Raw genomic sequence first — 16,920 nt, forward strand, 5'->3', positions numbered from 1 at the left:
GTTCAGGTCAAATTGTCAATTTTTCGATGCTATCGATCTCGCCCATTCGTCACATCATGCATCTGAAGTTAAGCATTTCGGCACAACATATATATAGCTACAGGCTTCCTTGGACGAAATGATTTGAAACAGATTGACAGATTATGTAAGCTATGCTCTCTGGTCATGCTTTTTCGCACATACGAAATTCACTTCCAAGATTCTGTAAGTAGTAATTTGATTGGCTAAACCAAAAGGTCACCCTGACGTAACATTGAATCCGTCGTAGCATTATTTTCAATCATATATAGTCATATCAAGCACGCCAGAACTTTAATCGTAAGGGGATTTAGTTTCACACACAAGTTTCACTCCTGAAATCTAACCATTGGTGACTAATTGTCAATGATTTACGAATTGCTTACGGTATTACCTGGAACCCAAGTTGACAACCGACGGTGTTTATTACATTGAATTTTATCTAATTAATGATTCCGGAGAGACGATGGGGAAAATCGAATGAAGTGGGATTTCTGGGTTAAAAAGTATCCATCACTGGTACTGAAATACACACAATTGCCAACATAGATTTATTCAGCGTCACCATCAGGCAATAAAACGTTGGTTTAAACAAGCCTTCGTAAATATATCTCTGGTAATGTCCAGTGATGTTTATAACGGAGAGCAAGATCACCGTTTGTATAGGTCTTGGGCCGTCATTCGGCAACGTACATATAGGTGTAAAAGGTCAGATAAGGCCACTGTCCGTCCAGTGTGGACAAGCTAGGGCATATCGTGGACATATTTCAGTTATATATAGAAAGACAAAGACAAAGGTAATATACTTTGAGGGGAACTTCCATGTCTGTTATACTTGCAGGGTTATCTCCCCTCTGTAGAAATATGGTTGGGGATCGATATTATATTATGATCATTATTTCAGTGATACGATATGTCTCTGATTACTTTAAGCTGAGAGTAAAAAAATGGAAAATAGGACTAAATTCTTAGCAACATAGTCTTTCATGAATAGTGATTAAATAATAAGACAAAATTCAAAAGTTTACCCTAAATGATGTGAATAGGCACATTATAGACTAAGTATATCCTTTGTCGTCTGGAGAGGGTGCATGGCAATAGCTTTTTTTATTGTTTTTTTTTTCGGAGTACATAACCCTACACATACACGACACTGGATAAAACCGATATTACTGCTACCTCTTGATTGACACAAATCACGTGTAGTGTTGAATGCAAATAAAATATTGAAAACAAAAATCAATAATTTTCAAAACATGTAGGCTGGAAAGTTTCGGAATGAAAGCCCTTTGCGGAAGACAGAACAGTCGAGAGAAGGAACACACTGTATAATAAGCCCCGCCTGGATTTTTCTTAATATGGATTCGTACAAAATATATATTCATAAACAGATATCGTTATAATATCTTCACGAACTTAGAAGACACATACAACGTCGATCTTATTTCACAGAAGAAAAAACAAACTTGTGTATTGATAAGCTGTGAACATTCTTTAGGCAGAGACGTAAATAGCACACGTCTCTGGCAGAGACGCAAATATCACACGTCTCTGGCAGAGACGTAAATAGCACACGTCTCTGGCAGAGACGCAAATATCACACGTCTCTGGTAGAGACGCAAACATCACAAGTCTCTTCTTTAGGTAAAGTCAACTAAAAATTCTTTACATATCTCGTATTTTCAAGGAACAATGAGCTGGAATGAACATAGATCAGTCTTGCAGTTTCACATTATCATAGACCTCGACTCTAAGTGAAGATGAGATTAAATTGGTATAACATTCTACAGCCTATGATTGATCAAATCAAATGAACCAGAAAAACCTCGTTGCAGACTGTTAAAGCAAAGATCTATAATAGATCTATATTGTTATCCAGTTGTTACTTAAATGGTTGTTTTGTTTCAACCTAACCGTATATAGTTGACAGTTTCTATTTTACAGTTTTCATGTCATTAGGGACAATATTAAGTAAAGACTACATTAGGAAAAGAACACGGCTGTATACCATGCAGTCCAAAGGAAACTCTATCATTAATAAACATTTATTCATCATAAATAAACCACCCAACATACAGCGACAACTCTAATTTATGGGCTCATACTTAGGGTGAAAAGGCATGGATTATTTTTTCGTCGGTTCATTTCCCGACAGGAAGTTAACTTACCAATGTCCTTGCCAATGTTCTAGGCCTAGATTCATTAAATATGCAATTTTGTAGGGGCGTTATCAACAGGATGGAATAGCCAGGAAACTTTTTCATAGTAAAACTAGTTTTCTAAAGTAATTTCAACAACTTCTCTACCTATAACAAATACATATCTACATACATTTTCTTTGGTAAATAATTTTGCCCTTCGGTACACGTGTTTTTGCGCTGAATCACTTCGAATCTGGTACAAGACGTCTAGCTGCTAAAGCGCGGGAAATTCAGGCAGTCGGAATTATAACACAATACGCATGCGCAGTCCACCAAGATTCTTCATGGCGGACACAGAGAAGAGAAACACACAAGAGGTTAGGATACTACGGGCTGCATTACTCTTTATGGGGTTTGTGGAGTCAATATGACTATACGATGCTTTTGTATGTGGATATCTTGGGGGTGCTGTATATCCCTTTCCTCTCAAAGCTGTCATCTTTTTGTCCCAGTCGACATTGTTTACATCGTGACCCGAACCTTCCTCGGTGTCTCGCCAAAGGAAGTAGAGCAGTGCGAACACACTGTTCATCATTAATGTGTCGCCTGTCTGTCCATTCTGACCACACGTACAGACAGGCGAAACATCCTCCCACTTATGTGTCTGCTCTGATTGTATGTAATTTCTTGTTTATTCGTAAGATCCACATGTTCGCCAATGTTTCTTTGCATTGGTGTTGCCATTGCGAGCTGTTTCAAGCCGAGCAGGAAACGCCAGTAAGGCAGGTAGAGTATTGAGATGTGGTCAGAGTTTATTGTTGATCGACAATGTCCGTCACCATTGCACCTGTTCAATAATCTCGGTCCATGTTGTCAATTTTCATTACTTTCATATTAACAGTTTTCCACTTGCGAACACGTGTTTGTTAAACCGAAGCCATGCACTCGTGTATTGTACACGGGGAGCATACCAGTGTAGATACATATGTGCGGTGTCAAGTGGAGTGTAGGCTTTGAGATATTAAAGCACATATCATATAAAATGTCATCATAGATGATGTATGCATATAAAAATCGTTTAACACACTGTTTAATATGTATTTAGAGTCGTGTATACTTTAATGTTTAACAGTGTATGAACCAATATCATTTCCAACGAGTGCTCCTTTGCATTTCCAGGAATGAAATTATACATTCGTTTGTTCTAACTATCACATCTGATATATCAAAACAATACAAAAAATGTTTTCTCACATGATGATGAAAACTACAAATATCTACAGCTTGGAAACCCCTTTAGAAAGTTTTAACTGTCTTCATTTTGTGAGACTGATTTGGTGTGTATTGTTATTTAGGATTTTGGTACATTTTATTGAAAACAGTAAAACTGCGCAGCTCTTTTGCTTATTTTATTTCAACTATTGTTTGAACAGGTTTCAGCTTTTACTTTTTTTCGCAGAAATTTGTGTGTCTGAAATTGATGCGTTTTTTGTTGGGGTGTTTTTTTTCAGGTGTAAAAATCAAGGAATTAGACAATTGAAAGCAGCGTGATCAAATTTTTTCTGTGATAAACAAAAGGTGTAGTTTTCAGTAAATGTAACAAAATCGGATTTTTTTTAAGTTTTGTAAAGGGAACTTTTTATATATGGAACATTCAACCCTAAAATACAAAAGAAAATCTCTCAAAATTGAGGCTATCTGGCTTTTCCAAGGGAGTCCCATCCTAGTAAAATATAAATAATTGATACGGGAACTAGAAACATAAATGTATGGAAAGAAACTATATTAATAAATTGTTATCATCGTGAGGGGAGCCTGGGAGACCAAAACAAAATTAACCTTTTGTATGTGTTTATTGAAGTTACAACTATAAAGTAACCTGGTTTCAAAGACCCATTTTCTTCATGGGGTGATAAACTCGACTAATATCATTGATACCTTGAATGAAACTAATTTTAACTTTGTAAACCAAAGCAACTTCATGGTTTATTTATTTATTTTGAAGATGTTTGTTTATAATCGTTTTCGTATTGTAATATGACTGCTTGTTAAGATGTTAGATTGAAAACAATACATACGTGTGACTATCAGGTCTGAAAAGAATATTCATAAGCCAAACTGCTTATAAAATTCTGGATATACCAAAATATATATATACTTTAACTACTTAACCTTGATGCTAAGACTGATTTTCTCAATATGCCATTTCACCAGATGAATGTACTATAAATGAAAGAGAAAACACTGAGTTGTACAAAAATTGTGATGTACTACACTTAAGACATAATATAGTGATGGGAATCTGTTGAAATTTCCTGATCGGTCATTAGTTTTTTCTATCCAATCTATGATTAAAATTAATTAATTTTGAATTATCTTTATTTATATTGCACTTTTTTTCATCATTTCTTTGAAGTGCTTACTGCAATGTTCCAAAGTCATCTAAACACTAGTATTTGATTATATAAATGCCAACCACAATCTAATCAAGCGATCGATTGTCACAGTTTTTCGCACGTTTTACCATTCGTTCATCATGATGTCGAGCATTTCTAACAAAACTCAGTTACAGAATTCTTACATGATTAATTTGGTCAAACATCTCAAACAAGTGGTACTCAATGATCTCAATAAGACAATATCTCAATAATCAGAACACCACTAACTACATGTTTGTGTTATCATTATGAATACTTGAAACTTCATGAAGGAAATCTCCAGCTGATGCTGTTACTCGAAACTAATAGAGTCTTATCTGTCAGATGCACTTGCATATATCAAAATTTTGAAATTTTCCATGTTTTTGGTTTGTTCTAGAAGTTTTTTACTGGACACTCAGTCTCCTAATGAATTTTTAGCTAACATAATTGACAAATTATAATAAGATAGGTTGAACTTTACAAATGTCCACCATGATCAGTTTAATTGTTATGCAACTGTCAATATTAAAAAAAACATCATCCAGGCAGGCATTGTTCATAATGAGTACACGATTAAAATGTAAAACTTTATCAAAAATGACATTTACAAAATTATATCGAAATTAAAATTTTTTTTTTACAATGATCTGTATATTGACCCTTAATTGGTTTTTATTTTCAAAAAGTTTCCCATTTGCCACATGTTAGAAGATGAACATCAATGTTTGAAAGTCATAGAACTATTACAATTCAGGCACAAATAGCTCTTTGCATTCAGATGTACAATCCTGCTTCTTCTTATTTTATTTGGTGGTCATACTATTGGGTCAAGCTTCTGACCAGGAAAATAGACTGGTGTACAACCCTTATTTGGCACAGTGATGATGACTCCTTAGCAAGACAGCTTCTTCAAAATTGTAAAAGTAGCATACTGCACCAAAATGAAAGAGAATTTTTTTTTTTTTTTTTTTTATTTTTTTTTTCAAAGTTCGCATTTATATATATTACAGAGTTTAAATAAGATACAAAGTACAATGAATGAGGAGTTCCTCTTGTCACTTCCCTAATGTCATTCCAAACTAACCATTGAACTCTGATTTTTGCTGTTTGTTCCATAAATTGTTTTCTCATTTTTTTGGCGACAGAATCTTTTGTTTGTTTACATCAGAACATTTAAATTTCTGATCTTTCACTGCATTTGTGGGACTTTGGAGCTAAATATGAAAGCCTCATAGTCATTTACATGTTAAGAGGGCCACATATTTGACTCTCGGACAGATCAGAGAAGGATTTCTGTATGACCTCATGATCATGTAATCACATTTTTTTTGGGCCACAACATTTTCCCCACCCTATATATTCAGGCCTTTGTTGGTAGCTATCAGTTTGTACTTATATTGTATTTTCTCTTTTGCTTGTTCTTCGGTTAAAACAATACAAGATCCCAGTGGTAGAATTTTTATGAAACATTTTTAAAGATTTTTTAAGAGAATATATTTCTGTAATATGCATGACCCCTTATAAATACCGAACCAACTCCAATGCTTAACACAGTATCAAAACAGTCTTTTTGTTAGAATATATAGTTTACAATACTGAGGAATCTATCTGTAATCTTTTGGGGCCAAAAGCAAACCATTTTGTAAGTGATGTGTGAACATGAAGCATCCTGACAATATGACATCTAATCATGACATATGTATGTTTATGTATATTTGAAAATGAGACAGCTGTCGCCTGAATGTATAGTTGTATACACATTTTGTGTTGTGTCATTTGAAAGGTATTTTTGTCTCGTCTGCAACAGATTTATGGCGGCATTAACATTGTCGTCACAACATTTTGTTTTAAAGTTAGTGTACTCTGTTTAAATCTGTTGCTCAATTGAGATCAAATCATGGTCGTGGACATCTCGACATACTGTTCTTTTAATGAATACTGGGAATCTGGACTTTAGTTTAGCTCATTTTTTCAAATGGTATCAGTGTTATTCCAACAAATCCTCGTATATACACAGTAGGTGATAATATGTAATCTGGACATCTCACCATAACCGATAGGTTATGGGAGTATTAAAGTTTTTGGTGTATTTTTGGGACAGAAAACATTTGAGAAATTAGTATATGCTTTTTATTGTTTCACCAATTCATTAAAGTAAAATTGGAGCAAGTTCTCTTATATACCAGATGTATCGGGAAGAGTGATGTGGGTTTTTTTTTTTTTTTTTTTGAGAAAAAATACCATATTTAGGTGATTATTTTCATTTCTTTTACAATGTTATGAATCATAAGGGCACTTTCTATTCACCACATTGAAATCTGTTGATTTTGGTTCAGATGCATTGATAGGTATGTTGAATAAATGGTTATCTGCTACAGTTGTGCAAGTAAAATTCACCATGTGAGGTAAGGATAGAAAATGATGGAATTGCATTGAACAGCCTATTCAAAATGTAATTTTAAGTGTTATGTCTTAAAGATACAGCGTCACAGATTATGGTACTCATTCTCATGCTTTTTTTAACGATACATTTTTTTTTTTCATCTTTAAAAAAAATAAAATCAAATAAATTGAATATTTTCCCATTGAATGACAGAATATACAGTTTAAAGAGGCATTCCTTCTTTTCAGTAAAGTTTAGGTTAAAATTTTTTATTGGAAAATGTGTTTTCCAAGTGGTAAAAGTTATAAATCTTTACATAAAGGCAGTTTAACTCTTATGATAAACCAAAGTTCTTTGAGTATTAAGTCTTTAAGATTCTTAATTCAACCCAAAGTATCACTAATTACTGCAAAGACATACAATATTTGAATATGATAAGCCTTTTTCTTGTACATTTCATTCACTCACCACACGCATGCATTTTGCATGCTCGAGAGGCCATTCTTGAATAACCTTAGCTGTTGATAAGGCGTTAAACAAATAAAACCAAAACCAATCATTACTTGTAGGCACAAACACTCGTATAATCATTGTTCGGAAATTGATTTAGAAAATATGCATGTTTCTGATGTGCAACAAAGGTCAGTGCCCAATAATATCTGCTATGTAATGATGCATACTTTTTGTTCAATATCAAGTAACTACATTTATTAGGTAGTTAACTGTATCAAAAGTTGATTTAATGGTGTAAATTAGAAATTAGCAGAAGAGGCTTAATGATTTGGTTGAGTTTCTCAAACTTTGGGAGTACATGTTCTTTACAATGTTTCATTTTTGTGAATAAAAAAAAAAGAAAAGATTGATAACAGTTTTGATTATAACTTCAAACAACATCTTGCTGATACAGTTAAATGGTGTGAGTGTGTGACATCAGAAAAACAAATTTGGGAAATTATAATATTTCGCTGTAGGCCTTGAAATCTTTTGTCCTTTTAAATTTCATTCATTTTCAATTGTTGTTTATAGCTAGGAAGAAAGTTAGTTTTGAAAAAAATGAAATTATAAACCCCATACTTGCCAACCCTTTGTAGACTGGAGGGATACTTCTAATTAAATTGTAATTTTAGATACGCAAAACTTTATACCAGGTGGAGTACATATATATATTATTAACTTCAGAAATACAATTAGTACACCACATAGCATTTTCATATAATTTTCATGTCCAATTTGTCTTTACTCCATATATAATTTTTTATTTGTGTATTAATCCCTGTGCCATCCTGGGACTTTGTGTTGGCAATGTTTTTGTATGCAAATTGCACTGTAAAATGTGAATACATTTCCTTTCATCAGATGTGTTTTACCGACCTTTGGAGAATTTTTTTAGGAATTAATAAAAGGTATACAGACATTGCCTCATGTATCAAACTACCCTGAATATAATTAACACAGTTTTACAAGTCTCTGTAACTGTTATACATATTTCAAACATCTCTGAAACTTGTACTCATAAGTATTCCCCACATGAAAATACCTTACTTCTGCAGATGCAAAATCATGTTTTTCTCATGTGACTATACTTAATATCAGACAAGGTGTATTTGCATACAAGAGTAAATGAGATATCATTAATTGTAAGATCACCGTAATAAATTGAGAAATGCCGATGAATGGTCAGAGAAACTCTTTAGTGAATTTTTTCTTCCAGTGATCAAAACTGATGTACAGTAGTTTGAATTTCTTTCCAATTTGTGTGATCAAGAAGTTGTAAATGCCTCATGCCAGTCCTATATGAAAATTCTTATCTAGATAAGTCTTCCTTAAACTTGTGTGAAGTTGACAGCTCTTTGTAATGAACAGCAGTTGAAGCAAGATGAACAATTGAATTTCCAAGTAAAATTGTATTTTGATTAAGTCACACTTCTGCTATGAGGAGACTTGTTTTGAATCCATATTGCTGGATTCCAGTAGTTTTATACAGCCTTATTGTGCAGTGCTATGTACAATTGTAATCAGTAAGTGTTGCCTATATTTATTTAGCAGATTGGGGGTAAGCTAGAACTAGGGTACTCTGACAATATTAGCTGTACAGTACTGCCTCTAGAGCTTGCGTGGCTGTCAGAGGAGAGGCCTGGCAATATGTCTATAGTAGTGCTTAGAATGAAGGTCACATCAGACTGGCTGTTCCAGTGAGTGAACACCCACCTGCCGGTAGGGCATGTGTCTTGCTGGAGCCTCCTACAATACACCTTCTTAGAGAGCAGGACTGTGAGTGTATTAGTCATATCAGGGCTGTCCATAACTTCTGAGAACCTGTTATCAACAACAGTCCACAGTCATTTCTATACTTAATATGGTGCAGTACAAACCAATACAGTATATTTTGTGAAATGATAGTCCATATTTACTTCATTCTTGTCATGAATGCAAACACCTTAGTACCTAGATATATTGTAATTCCAGATTGTTTCCGTGTATTGATTTTCACTTCTGGCCCGCTGATGTAGATTCAATATCTGAATAATGAAAGGTAAAATGTATACTACTATTGCATTGCATGTATTTCCTCAAACGGGTGTAAAACCAATAAAGTCAGAAGCAATTTATCCATAAATCAGATCTTAAAGAAGTTATTTTCTTCAAGGCCAATGGAACTTGTATTAGTTGTAATAATGTTATTTTACAGGAAGCTACTGCTGTATTGCATTGGTAAATGAAATGAAAAACAAGGGAAAATGATAATCTGTTGAGTTGTATATTATCTGGCAGTTCGATGGGTACATTTGTTCAAACAGGATGTGTAGCCTGTACCGGACTGCAGCACACTTCATGGTGTAAACCAGTACATGATTTGTTTATGTGAATTGTACTTGGGAGGTTTGGTCTACTAGAACAATACATGTAACATTGATGTCCGAAAAGTATGACTAGCTACAAGTACACAAACAATCCATAGAGGGAGTTTGGTATAATAGAACTCGGATCTGAGGCTGCTGACTTTACTGTAACAATGATGTCTTAGAGATGACAGCCATGTTGAGGTTATTACAGTTTATGTGAATCTATTTTAAGTTAAGATTTACATCAATTGATCATTCAAGTTTTCAGCTTGTATGATATAAATCTTGAATATACAGTGTTGATAAAGATCTTTAATATAGTTCTATGATTTCTTTTGGGTGTGCTAGGGAACAAACAAACTTGCAAGGGAACTTCAAAAAACCCAAAATAAAATCTAAACAGATGTTTTTTTTTTCGTGGATATTTATTTCTCCTTTGTTAAATTGAATTCACTCTTGTTAAATATAGTGAATGGCACCATTTATTAATGTCATCATTATACAAAAAGATAGTGATGTAATACGGTTGTTGCTGTCAGTGTCACTAGCCATAAACTGATGGACACATAATTCAGTCTTTTCAGGATGAAGATAAAATTTGCGAAAGAATATTTCAAAGATCAGGTTTACGTTTCGTTGGTTTGTTTGGTTTTTGCCTCTCATAGAACCTAACAACTAAAAAAAACTATAGAATTAGTGCAAATGCTGACAATATGCTCTGAAATAGGAAATTTCCTGTCAGCAACATTATTTTTATCGATAAAAGAAAGACATTAAATTTGGATTAAAAAGAAAAGTAAATATGTAATTTTGATAGCTACAGCTATGTTTTGTTTTAGTTTGTTTTTGGCTGTGTACTTTAAAAAAGCAAAAAATACATTCCATTGTAGCTCAAAGTGATATTATTAATCAGTGTTGCTGGAGGTATTTTTCAAAATATTTTACATTCCATGGCCAGTAAGGTTTTTAGTAGCTAAGTTAAGCTGTGCTATTTAATGTCTATAAGCTTTTAAATCTACCCACTTTTGAAGTCAAAATCTGCCCCATACATTTACAAGCATGAAGACGACAAACGTTAAACAATTTTATGTTTTTTCACAACTATGCATAAAAAATACACTGTTTTGTCAGAGGTTATAAAAATATATATTAAATAATTAAATGCTCATTGATCTCATGTAGCTTTGGTACTGCTGCTTCTTTGTATAGAGGATTGTAGAAAAACTTTGCTATAGAAATGATAATCGTTGATCATGGATGAATTAAATGGAAAAAAAAAATATTATTCTTGAGTTGCCATTATGATAACTTTTTAATGTACCACAAAAACAGAATACTTGAACAGGGTGACACAAATCAGACCTTACCAGCAGTCATCAACATTGTAATATGGGAGCCTTTGGCAATATGTATGAAGTCCCTGTGGTAGTTAAAGTCACAAAATTTTAATTATACATAAGTTCGTGAAAGCCTTTTATGTAAAATTTTTACAAAATTGAAACTACTTTTTGTCATTTTTTATGTCTATTTCATAAGTTATTCTAGGTAAGCTAATTTGCGCTAATGTAGTTAGAATGTTGATTGTCTTTTGTACTGTTGGCCATCAGGAGAATTAATAGATTCACTGACCACAGAAGATTTTACTGAGCCATCCAGACCCAGAGAGTGAATCTGAGATAAGATGTTACAATCTACAATGCTAAAGAATAAATATTGAGTGAACTGCTGTTGTTGGCCCTAATTTAATTCTGAATGTTATGTGATCAGTGTAAGACTAGCAGGTTTCTATAAGGAGTGAACAGGTCTGTTGTGGGTAATAATTCACAGCACACAATAACCTCTTACATTCATGTGTAATATTATTGACATGCACATTCTGAACTGACGTCCAAGACTAACAGCTACTGGCTAGGAAAATATGAAATTTGCTGTGTAATAAAACATCTCCATACCATAAAGTTGTGAAGTAAATTAACAATATCTACAGTTTCAGACAGTGTTACTGTTATTATAGAAACCACATTCACAAAGAAGACATACAATACTCCTCTTTTAAGAAGTAAAAAAAACCTACAGACACCATTTTGTCTTTGTTAATGCATGGTGCATGGAATTGAGTGATTAAAATCCATGACCATGTACATAGCTGTAAAGGATTGCCAACATGTTGGTATTGCTGGTGTATATACCTGTATTATACCTGGTACTGATATGTAAATGTGGCTACTCGAGGCTATATATAGCTGTACCGAGGTTATCAGAAGGCACTTCCCGATGGAGGACAGAACTGGGTTACCTCAATTACACTACATAGAACTACTGGGCGTATGGCACAACTATGTCTTCAGTATATGTAGCTCCAACCTTGACTGAGGTTTTGAGCCATAGCAGTGGAAATATGACGGCAAATACCCATTCATAATAATCTATTATTTAAAAGCAGGACACACTCCTACATGATAAAACTCTAAGTAACAAATTTCAAGCTACTTCTGACCAAATTCTTCATGACTACAATTATTGAATAATCCGTTTTCAATTTAAAACTAACTTTTTTGGTGGGTATTTGATTCCTATTGCCTTTCAAAGAATTACATTTCACCTTCTAAAACTTTAATGCTCCTCTATTTTGTACATCATGCAGTTTGTTAAGAAAAGCAGTTTTATATCTATTTTATGTTCATTTCGCTTTGTGTGTTTGATATATATCGTGTACCGATATACCAGCTGTAATGAAGATAAGTGATTGATTGAAACAGTGTCTGGATCTAGCTGTTTCATCATCTGCTATTGTAATATGATGACATTGATTATGAGGTAATAATGTGAGAATTATATCAAAATGTATGATCTTGTCGAGAAGGCATCTACATTACTACAGCAACAACTTTTGTCACATTGTCGGCCCCTGATAAAATATTAGTAAACCCACCAAAAAGATGTATGAGCTTTAATTAACGAGGCATATACAATATTATGCTACATTGGCAAACATTAATAAAGCACTAGTAAACCCACAAAAAGGGGCTTAACTAATTCAGCATGTGTTGCAATTTAGAGAGAAAAAAATGGTAGAATAATTATACAGCCAGTCAGTCACAGGTAAAAGTTATTAGTTCAAAATAAAAATTTGTAAGTCATTTGTATAACCAAAATATTTTTTATTTATGAAGCATTTTGCCAGCAACAGAAAATCATATCCAACAATGAACTGTATTCTCTGCTTATATTTACTATGTATACCTCTAAATCTGGGAGAAGAACGGCTCACTTAAAGTGCATAAACAGTTCTGTATGTAACTGATCTGTCAAAACCATCTTTCTTTTAACCAAAAGCTCTATCCCAGAGAAATTAACCCTGAGTGACTGCACAAATAAGATATCCCCTATAAATGGTTATGTATGGGGCCGTATCTTTTTATGTTTTCATTAACTTGTGCACAATGGGCTAACTTCGTCAAATATGGTATATTGAATGGATATTTTGACATCTCAATCAGAATCTTAATGGTGATTCTATCAGTCATCTGATCATGAGTCATCAGATGATCGTTCTTATCAATCCTTGCTGAGCTGAGTTGTGAAGTCACCAAGTAGGGTGGCTGTGTGTACCTTTGTGATCTCTAGCTGAAAGATGAAGTGATTACCAGAGTGTCTTTGTGGGCCCACACTACTTAGAAGTTGGAGCAATTGACTCGTTTTCTGCATTAAGTGCGGGGGAGATAATGTACAGTATATAATACACGTGTACAATGTTGAATGCTGTATCATTTAAAGAAAAGAGCATTCTTTATCCCAAATATCCAGAATGATCGCATATCATGTCATCTCTTGTAAATTGAACATAAATTCACTTGTCTGAATGTATGTAGTAATTACTAGTATGTTTATTTAGTCCCTGGTTTACTTCAAGACAAAATAATTTGTAGTTCCTGTTTGTTTGGTGAAATTAGCCACAACAGTATCTTGACTAACAAGCCATTCTCAAAATAAGATAGGTAATTCTGTTTATCTGCATCAACATTACACGTCATACATGTACGCTGGTCACAGCAATGTGAGGTACAAAACGGCTACTTCATTAAAATTTGTTTACTCTGTATTTCCAGTGAAACAATTTTTATTTTTATTTCTCATTAAGATAAAATTTGATGGGGTTACGAACATGATAGAAAAAGTTATCATGAAAAATACCCGAGTGCAATATAAGTGACATTTAACTGTCAAGGCGGGTAATTAGGTTCCCTTCTCCTGTGACCTTTCCAATTCAGCATCAATGTTTGTCAGTTTGATTATTGATGAAAACCTGTTAGAATTTTCTGTCAGCCTGACAGTTTCATTGATAATGAAGTAAATCTACTCTGCTTATAAATTACCCATAACTGTTCAGCTACCGTGAACGAAGGTTTTATTTTCAACCAATAACTGTTAATTATGTCAATTCTTTTGTTGACTGGTTTTATGTTTTAACTTTTTTGTGACCTTGATATTAAGACAAAAAAATATTTCTTCTTTCGGTCAGGAATAACCATATACGATTACTTATGAAGTCCAGTTGAATGTAAATCTGTCCATAATAATAATAGAAAGGTTTATTTCAAACACTGCGCTATCTTATATCAATATTTTTTGGCTTCTGAGTTGTTTAACCTTGAGTCTCAAATGCCAGAGGTAAAAATAAGAGATTTTGGAATTGAATATTTAAGAATTTTCTAGGTGCCATTTTGCTTCATTTGCCACAGTATTGGTTTAAATGTGAGCAATATATATATGTTATATACTCAAAACATTATAGTGCTACTTTCGCCATGTTTTCTGTGAAAAATACATTACAATGTAACTAATGCCATGTTTTGTATTTTACAGAATGCAGCCAGTATTGGAGAATCTTTGAAAGTGGATTTTGCGGGGGTGATGGTGGGTGGAGCTCTTGCTAAAATGAAAACTCAGGATGTGGTCCATAATGGCAACAAGCTTCTGGATGATTCAGATCCTGAAAAGGTAGCAGAAGTATCCAAAGTCCTTAACACAAATGGCTACCAATCTGATGACGTAGGAATAGAAAAGAAGGAAGATGGACATACTGTCATGGCAACACGTAAAAGTGATATACAGGAAGTTGATGTAGATAAACTTAAGAAAAAGACCATCGTTAATGGGAATATAGGTCCGGTAACATCATTAGATACTTCACAAGCAGACAACAAAAACTCATCTGAACAAGTCAAAACAGATTCTAAAAACATTCAAAGTAAAAGTTCTGATAATGCAGAAATAATTTCTTCCCCAAACATGCCAGCACTTGGTGAGAAAATAGACAAAATGGCATCGCCAGCAGTAGATTGTGATAAGAATGGTCATTCTCAATCAGAGGTACAGGAGGGACCAACGTGTTTACGGTTATCAGGTGCGGAATCGCCTGGTGCTGATCTACCCAGCAGTCGGCCTGCTGAAAATCAAGAAACAATTTCTGGTTCTGTAAACACAAGGACGAGTAGAAGTCGTAGCAAAACTCCAGTCACCACACGGAGTAGGAGTGGAACGCCTGTCAGTGTGGCAGGCACTGCCTCTTCTATAGAAGACAGCAGGTGTAGTACTCCATTGAGCACTGCATATAGCAGTTGTACTACAGTGGTATCCGATGGTAGCAGGAGTTCAACTCCAGATCCGACCTCAAAGGTGAAAACTGATCCAGATAAAGTACAATGTAACTCCAGCATCCATGGAATACCTGCTGCAGGTGGAGATGACAAGACAGGAAAAGATTCCATTACATCTGTGGAGAAACAGAAAGACAAATGTATTGGAGATTCTAACGTTATAGGAAATTCATTGAAAGCCAGTTCCACAGAAAGTCAGACCATTGAGCTTAGTTCTGAATCCAAAAGTTCTTTTAAGTCTGAAGTTGACATGGCAGTTGACTCACCGTTAGAAACAAACCCTCCATGTAATTCTGACAAAAAGGATTCTTCAGATACAAATTCAAGAAGCCAAAGTGCCCGTAGCTCTGTGGAGCGTTCGTTCATTGATAATGCTCGAAGCTCTGAAGAGCGAAATTTAGGTCCATTAAGTCCATTAGGTAATCACTCAGGTTGTCGAAGTTCAGAGGAACGTTCTCTGGACTCGACAGACAGTACAATGTCAAATAAATCCAGAACATTTGTGCCTAAAGCCCGTAAGTCGGGATTCCCATCATCATCTGCAAAGAAACGTGATATGGTGCTCTCAAACAATGTAATTGTAAAATTACCTGACTTTGATAATCCTATACAAATTGATAGTCGAACTCTGGAGAAAATAAGTCGATTAGGAAAAATGGAAAACAAGCATAAGGGGGCAGGTCCCTCAAAATTTCATGATAAACATTTACAAAAGAAATCTTCCCCAAAACTCTCATCTAAACGTACATCACCTATTCTATCTAGTCCAAGTAAAAAATTTCCTTACAAGCGTAGAAAACGGAAATTAGGAGGTTATAAGCTTCCTAATGAGATTCGAAAAGGTAAATCTGGGAAAAAGAAAAATGACTCTGAGAGTGGAAAGGACACTAAAGGCTCAGATTGTGATGATAGTGTTGATAGTCAAATGATGGTAGACCTCAACGAAAGTCAGGAAACTGCAAGTGATGTGTCAGCAATGGACATAGACAATATGTCATGTACAGAGGACAGGTCACCGGTGCCATCACCTACTCCTGACAAGTCAGCGACTGTAGAAACAGAAGCTGGTCCCCATAATGAAAATTCAAGTGTAGCTAATAAAAGTGATAACATAACTAAATCAACTGACATTGCAGCAAGTCCAGATACGAATAAGGACGGCAACGGTAAAAGTGTTTGGGACATTTTCAAGAATTCTAATGTCACACCAAAAAGTAAAAATACTTTGGGTAGTACGCGGAGCACAAAGGGGCCATGTGTTCGGAAGTTAGAGAAGATGGGAAAGGAGTTCCATAAAGGTAAAACTATGGATGATTATTTGTTGGGGAATCATATGAAGACGGAACAGGAAGTGGATACTAAGGTATGTATGTGTCTAGGTGTATCATATACCACACAATGTGTGATTACAGATTAAATGTAAATCTCAGCCATCCAACTGACCCTTCATTTTTA

At 34.4% G+C, this 16,920-nt stretch overlaps 1 protein-coding gene across 2 annotated transcripts in view; it reads left to right on the forward strand.

Moving 5' to 3' along the window:
• The first annotated feature begins 2,497 nt into the window (after positions 1-2,497).
• LOC117321879 overlaps positions 2,498-16,920 on the forward strand; it is a 41,419-nt gene continuing 26,996 nt past the window's right edge. For both annotated transcript variants that reach the window (XM_033876490.1, XM_033876491.1), the window contains exons 1-2: positions 2,498-2,536; positions 14,672-16,828. In XM_033876490.1, the coding sequence (XP_033732381.1) occupies positions 2,504-2,536; positions 14,672-16,828 (2,190 nt within the window). In that variant the 5' untranslated portion in view covers positions 2,498-2,503. The remainder of the gene's footprint in view (positions 2,537-14,671; positions 16,829-16,920) is intronic.

The sequence above is a fragment of the Pecten maximus genome, chromosome 2 (genome assembly GCF_902652985.1).
Source record: "Pecten maximus chromosome 2, xPecMax1.1, whole genome shotgun sequence".
Lineage (NCBI taxonomy): Eukaryota > Metazoa > Mollusca > Bivalvia > Pectinida > Pectinidae > Pecten > Pecten maximus.